At 39.7% G+C, this 15,297-nt stretch overlaps 1 protein-coding gene across 1 annotated transcript in view; it reads left to right on the top strand.

Annotated features, from left to right (window-relative positions):
* The first annotated feature begins 3,295 nt into the window (after positions 1–3,295).
* Positions 3,296–15,297, top strand: part of nt5c1aa (5'-nucleotidase, cytosolic IAa) — a 29,836-nt gene continuing 17,834 nt past the window's right edge. The window contains exons 1-2 of the mRNA XM_078268114.1: positions 3,296–3,451; positions 10,712–10,756. Coding sequence (XP_078124240.1) covers positions 3,296–3,451; positions 10,712–10,756 — 201 coding nt within the window. The remainder of the gene's footprint in view (positions 3,452–10,711; positions 10,757–15,297) is intronic.

Here is a 15,297-nt window from a genome sequence, read left to right as displayed (position 1 = left end):
ACTTTCTTCATTTGAAAACTTAATCAAAGATGAATGCTATTGGCCAAGATATCTCTGACCTTAATGCAATACTCATAGATTACATGTTCAAACGCTAAACTGTGCGACGGCAGAAAGAAGAAACAGCGCCGCTAGCAGCTCTGTGAGGCTATACTGAGGCACCACGGTGCTTTGAGCCGGTAGCTATGTTTAGCAGGTATAATCTTTACATGTTCACTGTCTTAGTTTAGCGGGTTGGCATGCAAACATTTTCCAATTAGCACTAAACACAAAGTACTGCTGAGGCTGATGGGAATGCCATTAGCTTTGCGGGTATTTCACCATACAGCATTCATAGCATTGATGTATCGGAATGGTTTTCAATTGTGACTTGATGATGCTAGATGAAAAGTCAGGGGATCATCAAAGTCTTTACAATTTATCCTGCAGGGGGATATAAATGTCTTAACCAAGTTTCCATCCAATAGTTGCTGAGACATTTCACTCAAAACTACACGTCAACCTCATGGTGGCGCTAGACGAAGAGTCAGTAGGCGTTTATCCTCTGTGCACCATAAATGTCTTTTAAAAATGTAAAAGCAATTGTTGAGATATTTCAGGTCTGGAGCGAAGGCGAGGACTGACTGAACAACCGACAGACAGACATTGCCATCCCTAGAGCAATACTGCTAATAAAGCATTTCAAAAGTAGTGCAATTAATACGTTCTAACTATTACTATTAATACCAATATATTGTTAGTAATAATATTAGGATAACAAGTCATCCTGCTCCTTCTAGGTTACCACTACTGGTATTACTATCATTAGTATTAGTAATAGTAACACACACTATTTGTCAGGATCTGTCAAGTGTGTGGCGAGGCTTGGACCCAAATGCAGTCAAGACAGAGCTGTGCTTCAGTTCAAAGATTTAATTAGGCAAAGGGTACAACAAAAAGTGTCCTGAAGAAACAGGAAAAATATCTCGAGGATACAAAAAAACAGGAACGCGGAACAAAACAGGAACACAACATACCAGACCAGAGAAACCACAACAAGATAGTACTCGACTCGACAGAACAGCACGCAACAAAAATCCTCCAAATATTAAGAATGAATGATGACAATAAACAGAAATATAATTAAATATTGAAAGGCAAATGCACATAATAATTAAACCAGGCATAATAATGTCACAAACCCATCCCCTTGAGCATGTTTTCCCTGTCTGTCTGGTATGTTTTTGTGTTGTGTGTTCCTGAACGTACCCTGTTTCGGTTGCCGGGTGCAAGGCGGGAATTCCAGGATCGCCTGAACCTGCTCTCACCTGTTCCTCATCGGCAATCTACACACCTGGTCCTGATCATCATCACAACACTATTTAAGCTGTGACCTGCCATCCTGTGGCCAAACTCGTATGTTGTGCTTGCGTGTCAGCCTAAATTGTTTGCGAGTCTGTTGCTTTTGTGGGTTTGCTTAACTGGTTCCTGTTCCTCTGTCTGCAGTACCTTCACCCTGGAATTCCCTTCACCCCAACCTGGCAACCAGAACCATCTACTACATCGTTCCATCAAGACTCCTGTCCACCAGTATTCACCTACCTACCCGTTCGTCATCAGCATTCCACCACCCGGACTCACCTGTCTACATGTCTGGCATTACCTTTTTCAGTCTTCAATAAATACTCACCTTTTTCACCACCTACCTTGTCCTGGTCTGTGTTTGGGTTCAGAACCTGAGAGTCTGACAAATAATTATGTTTTGCCGCATTCACAGAGTAAGAAACTCCACCAGTGTTCATATTTAGCCTTGAGTAGCCTACGGACAGATCAGAGTCCAAAATGTGCCGCAGAGATGAGTGCAATTTAGAAATAAATCCATAACTGCTCTGGTAGGCAATGAAGTGAAGCCAATATTCAAGTACACTATGCCTTCTCTTTTCTTTTCTTTTTTCCAAGTATGGTCATACCAGTTATGACAAACTGTAGATCATTAGGGAGTAAGTCCAGTCACGACGGCAAAAAAACACCCATTTCCTTGTGGTTAAAAGAAACAAATTTGTATGAAACAAATAACAAACCACAAAGGCCACTGTAAGCCCAGGCACTGTGTTGTATTCAACATGCACCATTGAGAACACTAATGGCCCTGTTGTACATTCGGTGTACAACCTTGGTTTTAAATAAAGGTTACATCCATTATCTGCTACCTTTAGGCTAATATAAGTCCCCTTTCCTTACTCTCAGCTGTCATTGGTTTTGACTTTCCTATGCCTGTTAGTTATTTCCATTCTGTTACATTCAAACCACTATAGATGACTAAAAAAAAACGTGAAAATGTGTATAGTTTATTTAAGTCTACAACGTTCAGATTAGAGTATTATGAGAGGAAGTGTGTTACAGTGCAAAAAAAAAAGTCAATTAAAAAAGTGTTAAAATAAAGGCATTCTGCCAATGTGAGACTTAAAAAATGTTTTTTTTTCTTAAAGGGTTAAATGATTTAAAAAAAAAATCTATTTTATCATTACTGTATAGCAATATCATCTCAGCCCTTCTCACTATTTTGATTTGCCTTCAGATTAAATGGCTCATCGTGACAGCTATTTTTTGCTGTGTACTTAGTGTGTGCCTGAACCTCTTGGCCAAATTGCACCGTCAACAAGGGACACCGAGGGGGTGGTGGTGGGCGGAGCCATGCTGAATAAGGAAGCAGGGCTGTGATTGGTCAGCAGGAGGAACGAGGGGAATGAGCGAAGCAAGGGAGCTGAGAGAGTGATTGAATGGGACAGAGAGGGAGCGGAGAGGGTCACTGAGTGGGGAAAGAGAGAGCGAGACACACAGCGATAGCAGCAGATGGATCGCTGCACAGCCTGCAACACACACGTACAAAGGATAGACTGTATGTGTGACTGTGTGTGTGGGCTTGTGTGTGTGTAGGACAATGGTTGTGAATGAGTGACGGTGTAGCAGCAAGCGTCTTTCATGTCCTCTGGAATTGGACGCAGTAAGCAATAATCCTCTTGAGGGGGGTAAAAAAAGGATACAGACAAGTGAACAGGAGACAGAAGAGTGCACACTTATGCTCTTCGCACTTCGGCTGCTTTCACAAGTCCAGCAAAATACTGTAGGATGCTTGTTATGAATGTAGAGGAGAATCTCGATAATTGCCACGGACTGCAGAGGGACATTTTGCTTATTTGATTTTGCAAACGAAGAGAATTGTTGTTTTTTGTTGTTGTTGTTTTACAAAGGTAGCCTAGAGGAGTCCGGGTAGGTTGGAGGGCGCCTTTTGGGAGCACAGACAGGGTGATTCTCTATGGTGAAGATGAACCTGGACCCTTTACAGGTGATGAGCGGACAGGTCAAAGAGCTCAAAGTTTCCCCTTCGTCCAACGGGGACAGCAGAGGATCATGGGAAGAGAAAAACGAGTTTGATCAGGACCACTTGGGCCTCACCACCAAGCCAAAACTAGTAAGTCTCAGTGACATGCCAGTCGTCATACATGTCAGTACACCTGTGTCTATCTGTATCTGTGTTAGAAATCTGGATTTTTGGAGTCCAATGTATTGAATTTGTAGATCATCAGTGTGCAAAGGCCTCTTGTTAAGACATTTACTGAACAACACATTTCTTTCCAAGACCGCTCCATCCTCCTCTCTTCTCATCTGCCTTGTTGCTTCTTTCCCCAGCTTAGTCTTTTGAATCAGATGTTTATGTCACCCATGTGGAGCTAATGGTGCGTTCCATTTGAACAGGGAAGTCTGAATTTGAAAGTTCCTAGTCGGAGATTTCAACTGGAATGCCCCCTGAAGTCAGATTTCCGAGTCGGAAAGTCGGAGAACCTCACCAACCCCAACCAAAGCCGACCTCAAAATCCAACATGGCTGCTCCGTGCATCAAAAGTAGTGAAAGCTCTAGTGATATTATTTATATTAATTGGGTCTCATTTAACCAGACGTACACACAGTACTGTCCAATATCTATCTGGGGACATGTTGCTACAGTGTTTGCATGTATAAAATACGTTAGCCTAATGTGTTGTTATCAACTGGTATTGCTAACAATGGCTAACCTGGCTAGAATAAACCCCACAGTGAAATAATGGTTCATTCTGACTTGTTGAACTGGAACGCGGTCAACTTGGGTGTGGCGTTATTCCCAGCCTCTGGCTTCTGATTTCCGAGATAAATGGAACGCAGCATTAAAGTGTAGCTCTGAATGTGGGGGGTTAGATAAGGTGAAAGTGTCTTGAGTTTGGTCACAGAGTTTGGTGTCAAGCTCCTATTACACCATCCTTCCAAGTTATGAATGGAATTTTAATGGCAGATACATACGTAAAAGCAATGAATAAAAGTGTGAAAGTGAGAGATGAACAGGCAGGGGAGCCACAGAAATGCAATTTTTTTTTTACAGTGGTGATTCACTTTCTTCAGAACTCATTAATGAACATACGTTCCAGATTTTAGAGGCTGGGCTAACAAGCTTACCTACATAACTTAACTTTTCCATTGGACTTTGGTCTAGGCTAAGGCTCAGTTACATCTTATTACAGTATTCCTCATAAAGGTTATAATATTATGTATGACATGGTCTGCATTTCAAAATTTGAGCATGAAACTAAACTCATAGCAGATTAATCAGACAACATACATGATCAATCAATATATTTCACATGTAAATGACTGCCTGCTACAGCAGTGTTCTATAGAACTGGATCATATTTCTAACTGACACTCCAAATGTTCTTCAGTGAAAGTGAATCAGAAGCTAGTTTTGCTTGCTTTGATTTATATTGTGAACAATGTAACTACCTTCCATAGTTAGACTCCCCACACTGAGGTTTTACCCCACCAGTAGGGCTATAGTGTTGCGCCCAGCAGCTTTGCTTCTGAGAAACTTTGCACTTTGCAAAAAGGTTAACATGAATCCGACCCACTCAGTTGCATGGTTTAGTACTGTTTATTGCATTGCAGGACTTCAACATGCTGTACAGAACACAACAGCATTTCCAAGAAATCAGGGGACTCAGTTACTTTGGGTGACTTTGAAACAGAAGTGTTGCAATTATATTCATGAAACTAAAACATACAGAACATTTGAGTGAGAAAGTGTCACTGGAAACGAAGAACAAAAGAGAAAACAACAACGTGAGCGAAATACTGGAGAGCAAACTGAGATCAAGGTACTAGAGCTAAAAGTAGCTAAAAGCGGAGTAATCTCATGCTGCTTGAGGATTAGTGCGGCCACAGTGGTGTATTGTCAGACTGCACATACAGTGGGGCAAAAAAGTATTTAGTCAGCCACCAATTGTGCAAGTTCTCCCACTTAAAAAGATGAGAGAGGCCTGTAATTTTCATCATAGGTACACTTCAACTATGAGAGACAAAATGAGAAAAAAAATCCAGAAAATGTCATTGTAGGATTTTTAATGAATTTATTTGCAAATTATGGTGGAAAATAAGTATTTGGTCAATAACAAAAGTTCATCTCAATACTTTGTCATATACCCTTTGTTGGCAATGACACAGGCCAAACGTTTTCTGTAAGTCTTCACAAGGTTTTCACACACTGTTGCTGGTATTTTGGCTCATTCCTCCATGCAGATCTCCTCTAGAGCAGTGATGTTTTGGGGCTGTCGCTGGGCAACACGGACTTTCAACTCCCTCCAAAGATTTTCTATGGGGTTGAAATCTGGAGACTGGCTAGACCACTCCAGGACCTTGAAATGCTTCTTACGATGCCACTCCTTCGTTGCCCGGGTGTTGTGTTTGGGATCATTGTTATGCTGAAAGACCCAGCCACGTTTCATCTTCAATGCCCTTGCTGATGGAAGGTGGTTTTCACTCAAAATCTCACGATACATGGCCCCATTCATTCTTTCCTTTACACGGATCAGTCATCCTGGTCCCTTTGCAGAAAAACAGCCCCAAAGCATGATGTTTCCACCCCCATGCTTCACAGTAGGTATGGTGTTCTTTGGATGCAACTCAGCATTCTTTCCCCTCCAAACACGACGAGTTGAGTTTTTACCAAAAAGTTCTATTTTGGTTTCATCTAACCATAAGACATTCTCCCAATCCTCTTCTGGATCATCCAAATGCTCTCTAGCAAACTCTAGACAGGCCTGGACATGTACTGGCTTAAGCAGGGGGACACGTCTGGCACTGCAGGATTTGAGTCCCTGGCGGCGTAGTGTGTTACTGATGGTAGCCTTTGTTACTTTGGTCCCAGCTCTCTGCAGATCATTCACTAGGTCCCCCCGTGTGGTTCTGGGATTTTTGCTCACTGTTCTTGTGGTCATTTTGACCCCACGGGGTGAGATCTTGCGTGGAGCTCCGGATCGAGGGAGATTATTAGTATGTCTTCCATTTTCTTATAATTTTTCCCACAGTTGATTTCTTCACACCAAGCTGCTTACCTATTGCATATTCAGTCTTCCCAGCCTGGTGCAGGTCTATAATTTTGTTTCTGGTGTCCTTTGACAGCTCTTTGGTCTTGGCCATAGTGGAGTTTGGAGTGTGACTGTTTGAGGTTGTGGACAGGTGTCTTTTATACTGACAACAAGTTCAAACAGGTGCCATTAATACAGGTAACAAGTGGAGGACAGAGGAGCCTCTTAAAGAAGAAGTTACAGGTCTGTGAGAGCCAGAAATCTTGCTTGTTTGTAGGTGACTAAATACTTATTTTCCCAAGGAATTTGCAAATAAATTCATTAAAAATCCTACAGTGTGATTTTCTGGATTTTTTTTTCTCATTTTGTCTCATTCTGTCTCATAGTGTACCTATGACGAAAATTACAGGCCTCTCTCATCTTTTTAAGTGGGATAACTTGCACAATTGGTGGCTGACTTACTTTTTTGCCCCACTGTATACATTTTTGACTTATAGTGCCAGTATTAGTATATACTACATGTGATTATCCATCAGAGGTAATGGACCACACAGATTATAGGCCTTTCATTCAAATTAATGTGAGTTGAAATTAGATAGTATGACATTTACTGTAGTGGATATCAGCAGTAGGCAGAATTAGTCTTAACTTGTTCATTTATTTCCACTTCTTTATTTGTTACAAACGTTACGGTCAAAAAAACCTTTTGCCCCGCAGCTACTGCTAACCCACAACGACTGTTTTTCTCTAACAAAGACATGGCACTTGCGCAGTAGCTCATAACATAAAAATAGAGTACATTAGATCTGTAGCAACTAGCCCTCATTGAATACAACATACGTCAACAGCAAATCATTACAATAATAGTGCGTTCCATTTGTACTCGGAAATCGGATATTCCGAGGTCAAAGTCGGAAACCTTGGATTTCCGAGCTCGTAACTCGAACAACCTTCTAGTACCTTGCTGTTTGTATGCACAAAAAAAGTGCGTAATCCGTTGTTATCAACTGGTATTACTAACAATGGCTAACCTGGGTAGAGCTAGCCCCACAATATAAAATCCGACTTGTAAATGAACGAGTTCTGAGGTAAATGGAACGCACAATAATACAGAAAATCAAAATCACCCAGAGTCAGCTTTGGTTCCTACAGTTACTGTAAGTAATGTTGTGTTCTTGTTAGTTCGAAGATACATTTTAACATTTTATATTGTGTGCATGTGTTAATTGTCCAATTATATCTTGCTTGATGCTAAGGCTGAATCCCATTTCTCTATCTTATCCCTACCCCCCTAAGGGGTAGGGGTGAAAACATACCCCTATGAAATGGGACGCCACTTGGTTACATTGTCATACCTACTTAGGTCTGTTTGCAATAAATATTTGTACACACACTGCATGGTGTGTTGTATATCTGTTTCAGTTATCACTGTTTTGAATGTCATTGATATTCAGAAACACTTTCTTTGTTAACAAAAAGCTGTCTTTATTGCCCAATAAAGTAAACATTATTACAACTATTAGAACCATAACTTACATGTCACACACATAAAAAAGGCACTCAAATGTATAAAACAAAAAAAAGACACACAAGACCACAAACAAACAAAAAACTACAGCTATTCTGAAATTCCAGACCCCATTCTGATGCCTGTTGGCCAGTAACCTTTCCCCTCATACCCCATTTCTTTCATTCGTGTCCTGTATCATAACCAACAACAATGTACAGGTGCATGAACAGGAATGTATTACACATGATTACAATAATACAGTACAAATACAATAATGAATGGCTACAACATGAACACAGAAACTTCTGCTCGTTTTCAGAAAGGGGATCAGCTGCTGGGTTTCCTCCGGCGTCCCTGTGTGATACAGGACAGTGTAAAGCACATATCGATGTCTCCAAAGCAGCTAATGGAGTTTAGTTAACACTGTAGACATGCATGGAGTCCATTCAAGGCAGAGAAATGCGGGACTGTTGTGCAAATAAGCAATGTAGCTAACGTTAACCTTAACTTTAGCGTCAGCATAGCAAGCTAGCGATTTTTAAAAACATTTTAATTACAAATATGGTTGCAATATATATGTACAGGACTGTGTAGAGCACAAAACAAGACCGTTGTAATTTTTAAATCAATTCTTTTCAATTCAAAGCTGAAAATACTTTTTCATTTACATTTATGGATCTCTCTGGTCGACGGGGCAGCCATGTTCCTTGTTGCGTAATGAATCTGGGTCCCTTGCTGTTCAAGTAAGCTTGCGTTCTTACTTGGCGTTAAGGGGTATATAGCCCTTCCCCTTAGCCCTACCCCTCGACCAAAATGAGTATTGGGACAGCACTTACTCTCACGGGAGCGCACAAAACTAAGGGGGGTAGGGGTAAGATAGAGAAATGAGACGCAGCATAAATGTGTCATATATTTTTTTGTATTTAAAAAAAACAAACAACCCTTTTCCTATTCCTAGGTACACATACTGTATGTTTCCTTGTATCCATGTTGGTGGTCACTGTAATATAATGCAATCTATCCAATCAACAACACATTGGATGTATGTGTCACTGCCTGGGTCACAGTCACACTCCTGTTGCCATATCTGCCAAGGCCTGAATGGACTGCATCATCAGTGGCCTTTTAGTTATCTATAAATATCAGCCCCCTCACACTGCTACTCACCCCACCACCCCGTCACGCTCACTCTCTGTCAACACTTTCTCTCTCTTTACTGCTTCCCACTGCTTCTCCTCTTTTCTGTATCTGTCTGTTGTCTGGAAATCCCTTTCCACGTCTCCTTCACTTTTTATTCTTGGATGGATGGATGAAAGGGATGTCTCACAGCCTCAGATATGTATGACTCACGGATCTGGGTTGTGCACAGACACCAGTCATGCTGATCTGGCAGAGCTCTGACAGGATTAATATAAACAGGGTGGAGAAGAGAGGAGGGGGAAGGTTCAATGGCAAGTTTCCTTTTTTTTGTGCTTCACGGGACAATAAATGTTGCTGTGATTCCGAGGTGCAACATAAAGTAAAAACGGTTACACTTTATTTGAAGGTATCTCCATAAGAGTGGCATGACACTGTCATGAACGTGTCATAAACGTTTATAAACAAGTCATAAACGTTTATGACATAACGCTTCTTTTAGTAAGTGTCATTCGGTTTTGGTTAGGGTTGGAGTTATGGTTCATGTTTCATGACTGTGTCATGACAGTGTCATGTCACTCTTATGTAGATACCTTCAAGTAAAGTGTTATCGTAAAAACACATGAAAGTTTAGTCTTCATTCCCAGGTGGTTTAATTATATTCACTTGACTTTGTCATCACAGAAATCGATAAGTAGAGAGTGATTATGGTTATTGTGGGTTCCTGTGCAGAGGAGCCTTGTGATCGATGCATTCCCAGTGGCTAAGAGTCCCACTGAGAGGGGGCAGGCTATTAACACTAACAGTATCAAATCACATGTTATGTGACATGTTATTCATAGACTAAACTGACTCTAATAGATAAGCCACACCAAAGGTCTCGTACATCTGCGAGGCTGTCGCTGTGCAGTACCCATAAAGAGACCCTCTGGTGTAAAAAAAACTGCCATAAAATTATAAATGAATATTTTTTTTCCACTTACACTGAGTTAAATCTTTTAACCAACTTCAGATCTGACCATCACTCCCGAATATTCATTTATTTTCAGAATTCCAACCCTTTAAATGCCAGTTTGTTTGTTTACATAATGTCCCCCCACCCCCCCAAAAGAAAAAAAGAAAATTACAGAATTATTTTCTGTATACTAAATACTAGGTGGATTTTTTTGATTTCGCCAGTGTGGAAAATGTCAATGAGTAGCAACAGCATTGATTTTGATGATTTTTTTTGTGCAGTTTCAGATTAAAAAAAACTTGACAAAAATGTCCCCTTCCTAAAACTACTATACTACTAATTTCACAGAGTTTAAATATTTAATCAACATCAGTCCAGATCATAACTACGAAATATTCATTCTTTTTTCAGATTTCTTTTAAATGATAAAACAAATAAAAATCCCTAGTGATCCACAAGGTTGCACACTACACAGCACATTTTGTCAGATTTGTGTTCAATGCAACTGTCTGTATTCATGTGTCAAACTTGATTTAGGTATCAGGCATGTCGAGGAAAAAAAAAAAATAAAAAAATAAGGGAATAAAAGTATCCATCTTAACAGGTCAATTATACTGACATCGATAATACAGATACTGTATTTTTGGATGTATTTGGGGATTGGATTTATTTTCAATGAAGCTCAGTTGTAAATGAATGTTGTGTGAATGAATAAAAACAAACTGTCATTCTGCTAAGGTGACAGGGAGACGAGCCCGGAAGGTGGAGGGAGGCGTGTTCTTCGTAAGTATGTCCCATTATCACGTAAGGTCAAAAAGGTTGTGTCCATGGCTACCGAATGACCATCACCACCACTGCCTTTGCACCTATTTTTAACCTCCTTTGTGGCCACTGTCGGTTTGCCTGCATGATCACGGACACACCCACTCTACTAACCAACAACCTGATCCGATGCATCGTCACTCGTGCTGTCATGGTGATTCATATTGGGTTACACTTTACTTGAAGGTATCTACATAAGAGTGACATGACACTGTCATGAACATGTCATAAACATTATAAACAAGTCAAACGTTTCTGACATAACGCTTGTCATTAAGTGTGATTCGGTTTTTGTCATGACAAGTTAGGGTTAGGGTTAGTGTTAGGGTTAGGGTTAGTGTTAGGGTTAGGGTTCATGTGTCATGACAGTGTCATGTGTTCATGACAGTGTCATGTCACTTTTATGTAGATACCTTCAAGTAAAGTGTTACCTCATATTGTACTGGATAGTCACTGGCTGGACTGAGTTACTAAACCAGCATGCTGGGTTCTGATGACTACAGTCAAAGAGAGCTATGTCTCTTTGATTTGTCTTCATGCTCCTCTGTTGTTGTTTTTTTCCGTTTGTAAGTTAACTAATGCGCTCCTATAGGCTTAGAAATTTCTAAAAATTCTCCCAAGGAGAAATATGAGCTGTGTACATTTTTCCACAGAGAAAACCGAAAACTGCTTTTTTGGACGTATTTGTGGAAACAGCGTCTAAAATTCAAATATCTGGGTTGGTGTTTCTCATGGCAACGGTTGAGGTTAAGGGCCGGTGTTCCTAGGAGACATAATGTCAACTGCTATGCCACTGACTGGAAGACGTCATAGCCTTCTAAAGCCTACGAACTGATATAAGATGTTTATCCCTCTTTTTTACGTTATGTACTGTTAGCGTTTTAAAGGTCCATCATTGTAAAAAGTGAGATTTCCATGTCTTTTTTTATTTAAAGCAGGTTGAGGTGCTATATAAATACTTGGAAAGTATCAAAACGCGTAATCCACAGAGAAATGCACACAGCCCGTATTCAGAAACTGTGCCTTCAAGCAAGCCGTCAGGACTTCTGTACGGTTGTGATGTCACAACTATACTATATATAGGTAGAAAGTGCCACTACAGTGCCGTTACAGTCATTCCCCGGCTGCAATGACGGTGAAGAGACTCTGATGAGGAAGACCCGGAAACGCAGACCAATCAAAGCAGACTGGGCTTTTTCTGGAGGGCGACTTAAGACACAACCGCTAAAACATGTAATCATGTTGTAGTAGAAACCCAAAATACATGTATGAAAAATGAACTTGAAAATGAGCATAATATGGGACCTTTAAGACATCTGTTCCTTCATAATATTGATCAATTGGAAGGACCACTCGTGCTATTAACACACTTGTACACTCTGTACTCGAATGGAAGCTAGTAAACTATGCTAACTAGCCTCCATTCAGAAAGCCAGGCTAGTTAACCCTGTTTGCTTTCAACTGTCTACCACTAAGAAAGCAGTTTGTCCAACTTCCTTAAGTTTGATCCGACTGAAAATGTTATTATTACATGACCAAAAGAGGGCAAAGATCCACATTTGTGTATTTTTGCGTATACTAATTCATTTTTCCGTCACACTCTTGCACTTTTGAACATCCTGTGTGTTCATTTAGTTCTGTCCTGACAAATACCTACCTTCACAGTGACCCTGGGGAGAAGCTCTCTCTCGCTCTCTCAGAGCTCTGGTGATAAAATCGTCTTCAGTGTGTGGTACAAACATTACCTTTACATACGCCTGTCTTTGTGTGGCAAAAGCTAAGTATCATATGTTGTTGCTCCATAGTCAAATTGATTGGGTCTAATGTGAACATTCAAAATGTGTGTCTTATAAATGCATAAGAATGTATGACATGGGAGGACACTCATATTGTATGCACAGTATGCATGTATTTATATGTATAAAAACATTCATCACAAATCAGTTCAGTGGACACAGACGTGTATGTGTGTGTGTGTGTGTGTGTGTGTGTGTGTGTGTTAGCAGGTAAGTAGGTGACATGTCAGCAGGCAGTGTTGTGCGATGGAATAAGGCTAAAAAGAGGGACAGTGAATCAATTTCCCTGTCAGCCTGTGGCCTATTTACCAACACACGGCCATGGGGGCATGGACACAGACACACGTGTGTTTTATTACACAAATTTCTGCCCCTACTGCAAACCCACAGGCATATTGAAGCATGCATTATTTATTGCTGTTATGTTCTTTTATTGCAGTAACAATAACACTGTACTAATTAAAACATTATCCCTATTATTACATTTATTAGATCATTATTGGATTTATTAGAGTCATATTTTACCATCAAGTTATTATGGACAATATGGATGATTTAGAGACTCTTTTGAAAAATTTAAATACCTATGTGTGATATACTGTACAGAACATTCAGCCACATATTTTGGCTAAGTTGTGTGTACAACCCTCACACAAAATGTGCACACACAGACTTACTCGAGCACTGTATTGTACTTAAAATTAGCTCCCTCTACCCCCTCAACTCTTTTTTTCCCTCCACCCAGACATCATCTGAGTGCAGCTGCCCGCTTATTGCCCCCAAAAGAATGCCGGCCTCTCCTTTCAAACACTAGCACCCGAGCGTAAACACACAGGCAACATGAGACCACTTTGCCATCTAGTACTGTTCATTAGAGTTCATGGAGGAATATTCTTCAATAACATCTACACACACACACACACACACACACACACACACACACACACACAGACCAGGGGTCTGACATTGCAAGTCCTTTTGGTGAGTCACTGCACACAGACCACTTGACATACATATTAAAATGTCCTTTCAGTTGTATGCAATATCATTTTTAACACAACAACACAACAACCTCCAAAATAGCCAATCAACAGCTTTTTGGCACAGTCTCAACAAACATGGAACATTGTAAGGTTAACAAAGAGAGCATTTGTTGTTGGAATAGGGTGTTGGGGAACTATCAAGCTAGATGTACAGTCATGTGAAAAAATTAGGACACTCATGCTAAAGTTGACTAAAAAGAGGAATAAAAAAATCATCTTTTGGAAATTGATCTTAATGCCTTAATTAAAAAAATTAGGAAAAATCCAACCTTTAAAGACACCAATTTTCTTTGTGAATGAATAATATATCGTAAATAAATAAATGTTCTTCCTTAAAATACAGGGGGCATAAGTAAGTACACCCCTATGTTAAATTCCCATAGAGGCAGGCAGATTTTTATGTTTAAAGGCCAGTTATTTCATGGATCCAGGATACTATGCATCCTGATAAAGTTCCCTTGGCCTTTGGAATTACAATAGCCCCACAGGGGTGTACTTACTTATGCCCCCTGTATTTTAAGGTAGAACATTTATTTATTTACGATACATTATTCATTCACAAAGAAAATTGGTGTCCTTAAAGGTTGGATTTTTCCTCATTCTTTTAATTAAGGCATTAAGATCAATTTCCAAAAGATGATTTTTTATTCCTCTATTTAGTTAACTTTAGCATGGGTGTCCTAATTTGTTCACATGACTGTACCTAAAAAATGAGCAACTCAGAGTATAAAAGTAATTCTGGGGACACATTTAAAGAGTTGTTATTTGTCAAGTAACAGCTTGTGTTTAGTTATTACCGAAACCAGTTGATCTTAAACAGCACCCCTGAGTGCTGAGCTAATTGTTGATAATGTGTACTTGCCAAACTCCTAAAAGTGTTGTAACCTTTTTCAAACTTTTTAAAATATTGCATACTATAAACGGTACTGTATGAAAGGTATTAAGGGGGAAGAGGCAGTGATAAAATGGTAAGAGTATTGTAATTTTCATGTTTTTGTTTTCGATCCAAGGGGTATTGGTTGCGCACATTGTAAAAAAACGTTTTCTATTAAGGTATCAAATGTTTAAATGGGGGTAAATCATTTTCATTTCTTTATGCTTTTCCAATTTTAGTTACTTATTGTTAAATGAGTTTCACCAACTCAACATGTTATGTTATTTTAACATATTTGTATGAGGAATTTGCAGTTTTTTACTAAGTCAAAGGGGTCCACAGAAAATAATAGCATTGAGTTGTTCTTTAAATGTTAACCATAAGGTTTAGCTTTCCTCTTTACCCTAATACTTTTTGTACAGTCCCATATACAAATATGCTGTAGGTAGTTGTAGTTGCAGCTGTAGTGTATTGCATTCTTGCTGCCACTGTGAATAATTGGCCATACATATGTAATGTAATCTTCTTACCCCATGATTAGAGATGACACCATTCTACTGATGATAGATTTCCATTCATACAGTCATATGTCTGTTGTAATGTAACGACATTACAACAGACAACAGCTATGACAATAAGTGAAATGTATGACGTTTGTGCATGCAGTCCATTATTTATTGTGATTTGAAGAGCTCTAATAATTCCTTTTACTGCATCCAAATAAAGTTTGAATGACCCAATGTCTCACACAGCAGCATTCTTGAAAGCATGCACTTCTAAAAAGGAAAT

Source organism: Sander vitreus, chromosome 14, assembly GCF_031162955.1.
Source record: "Sander vitreus isolate 19-12246 chromosome 14, sanVit1, whole genome shotgun sequence".
In the NCBI taxonomy this organism is placed as follows: Eukaryota; Metazoa; Chordata; class Actinopteri; order Perciformes; family Percidae; genus Sander; species Sander vitreus.
The sequence above is the reverse complement of the archived record's forward strand: the minus strand, read 5'-3'. Positions and strand labels throughout refer to the sequence as shown.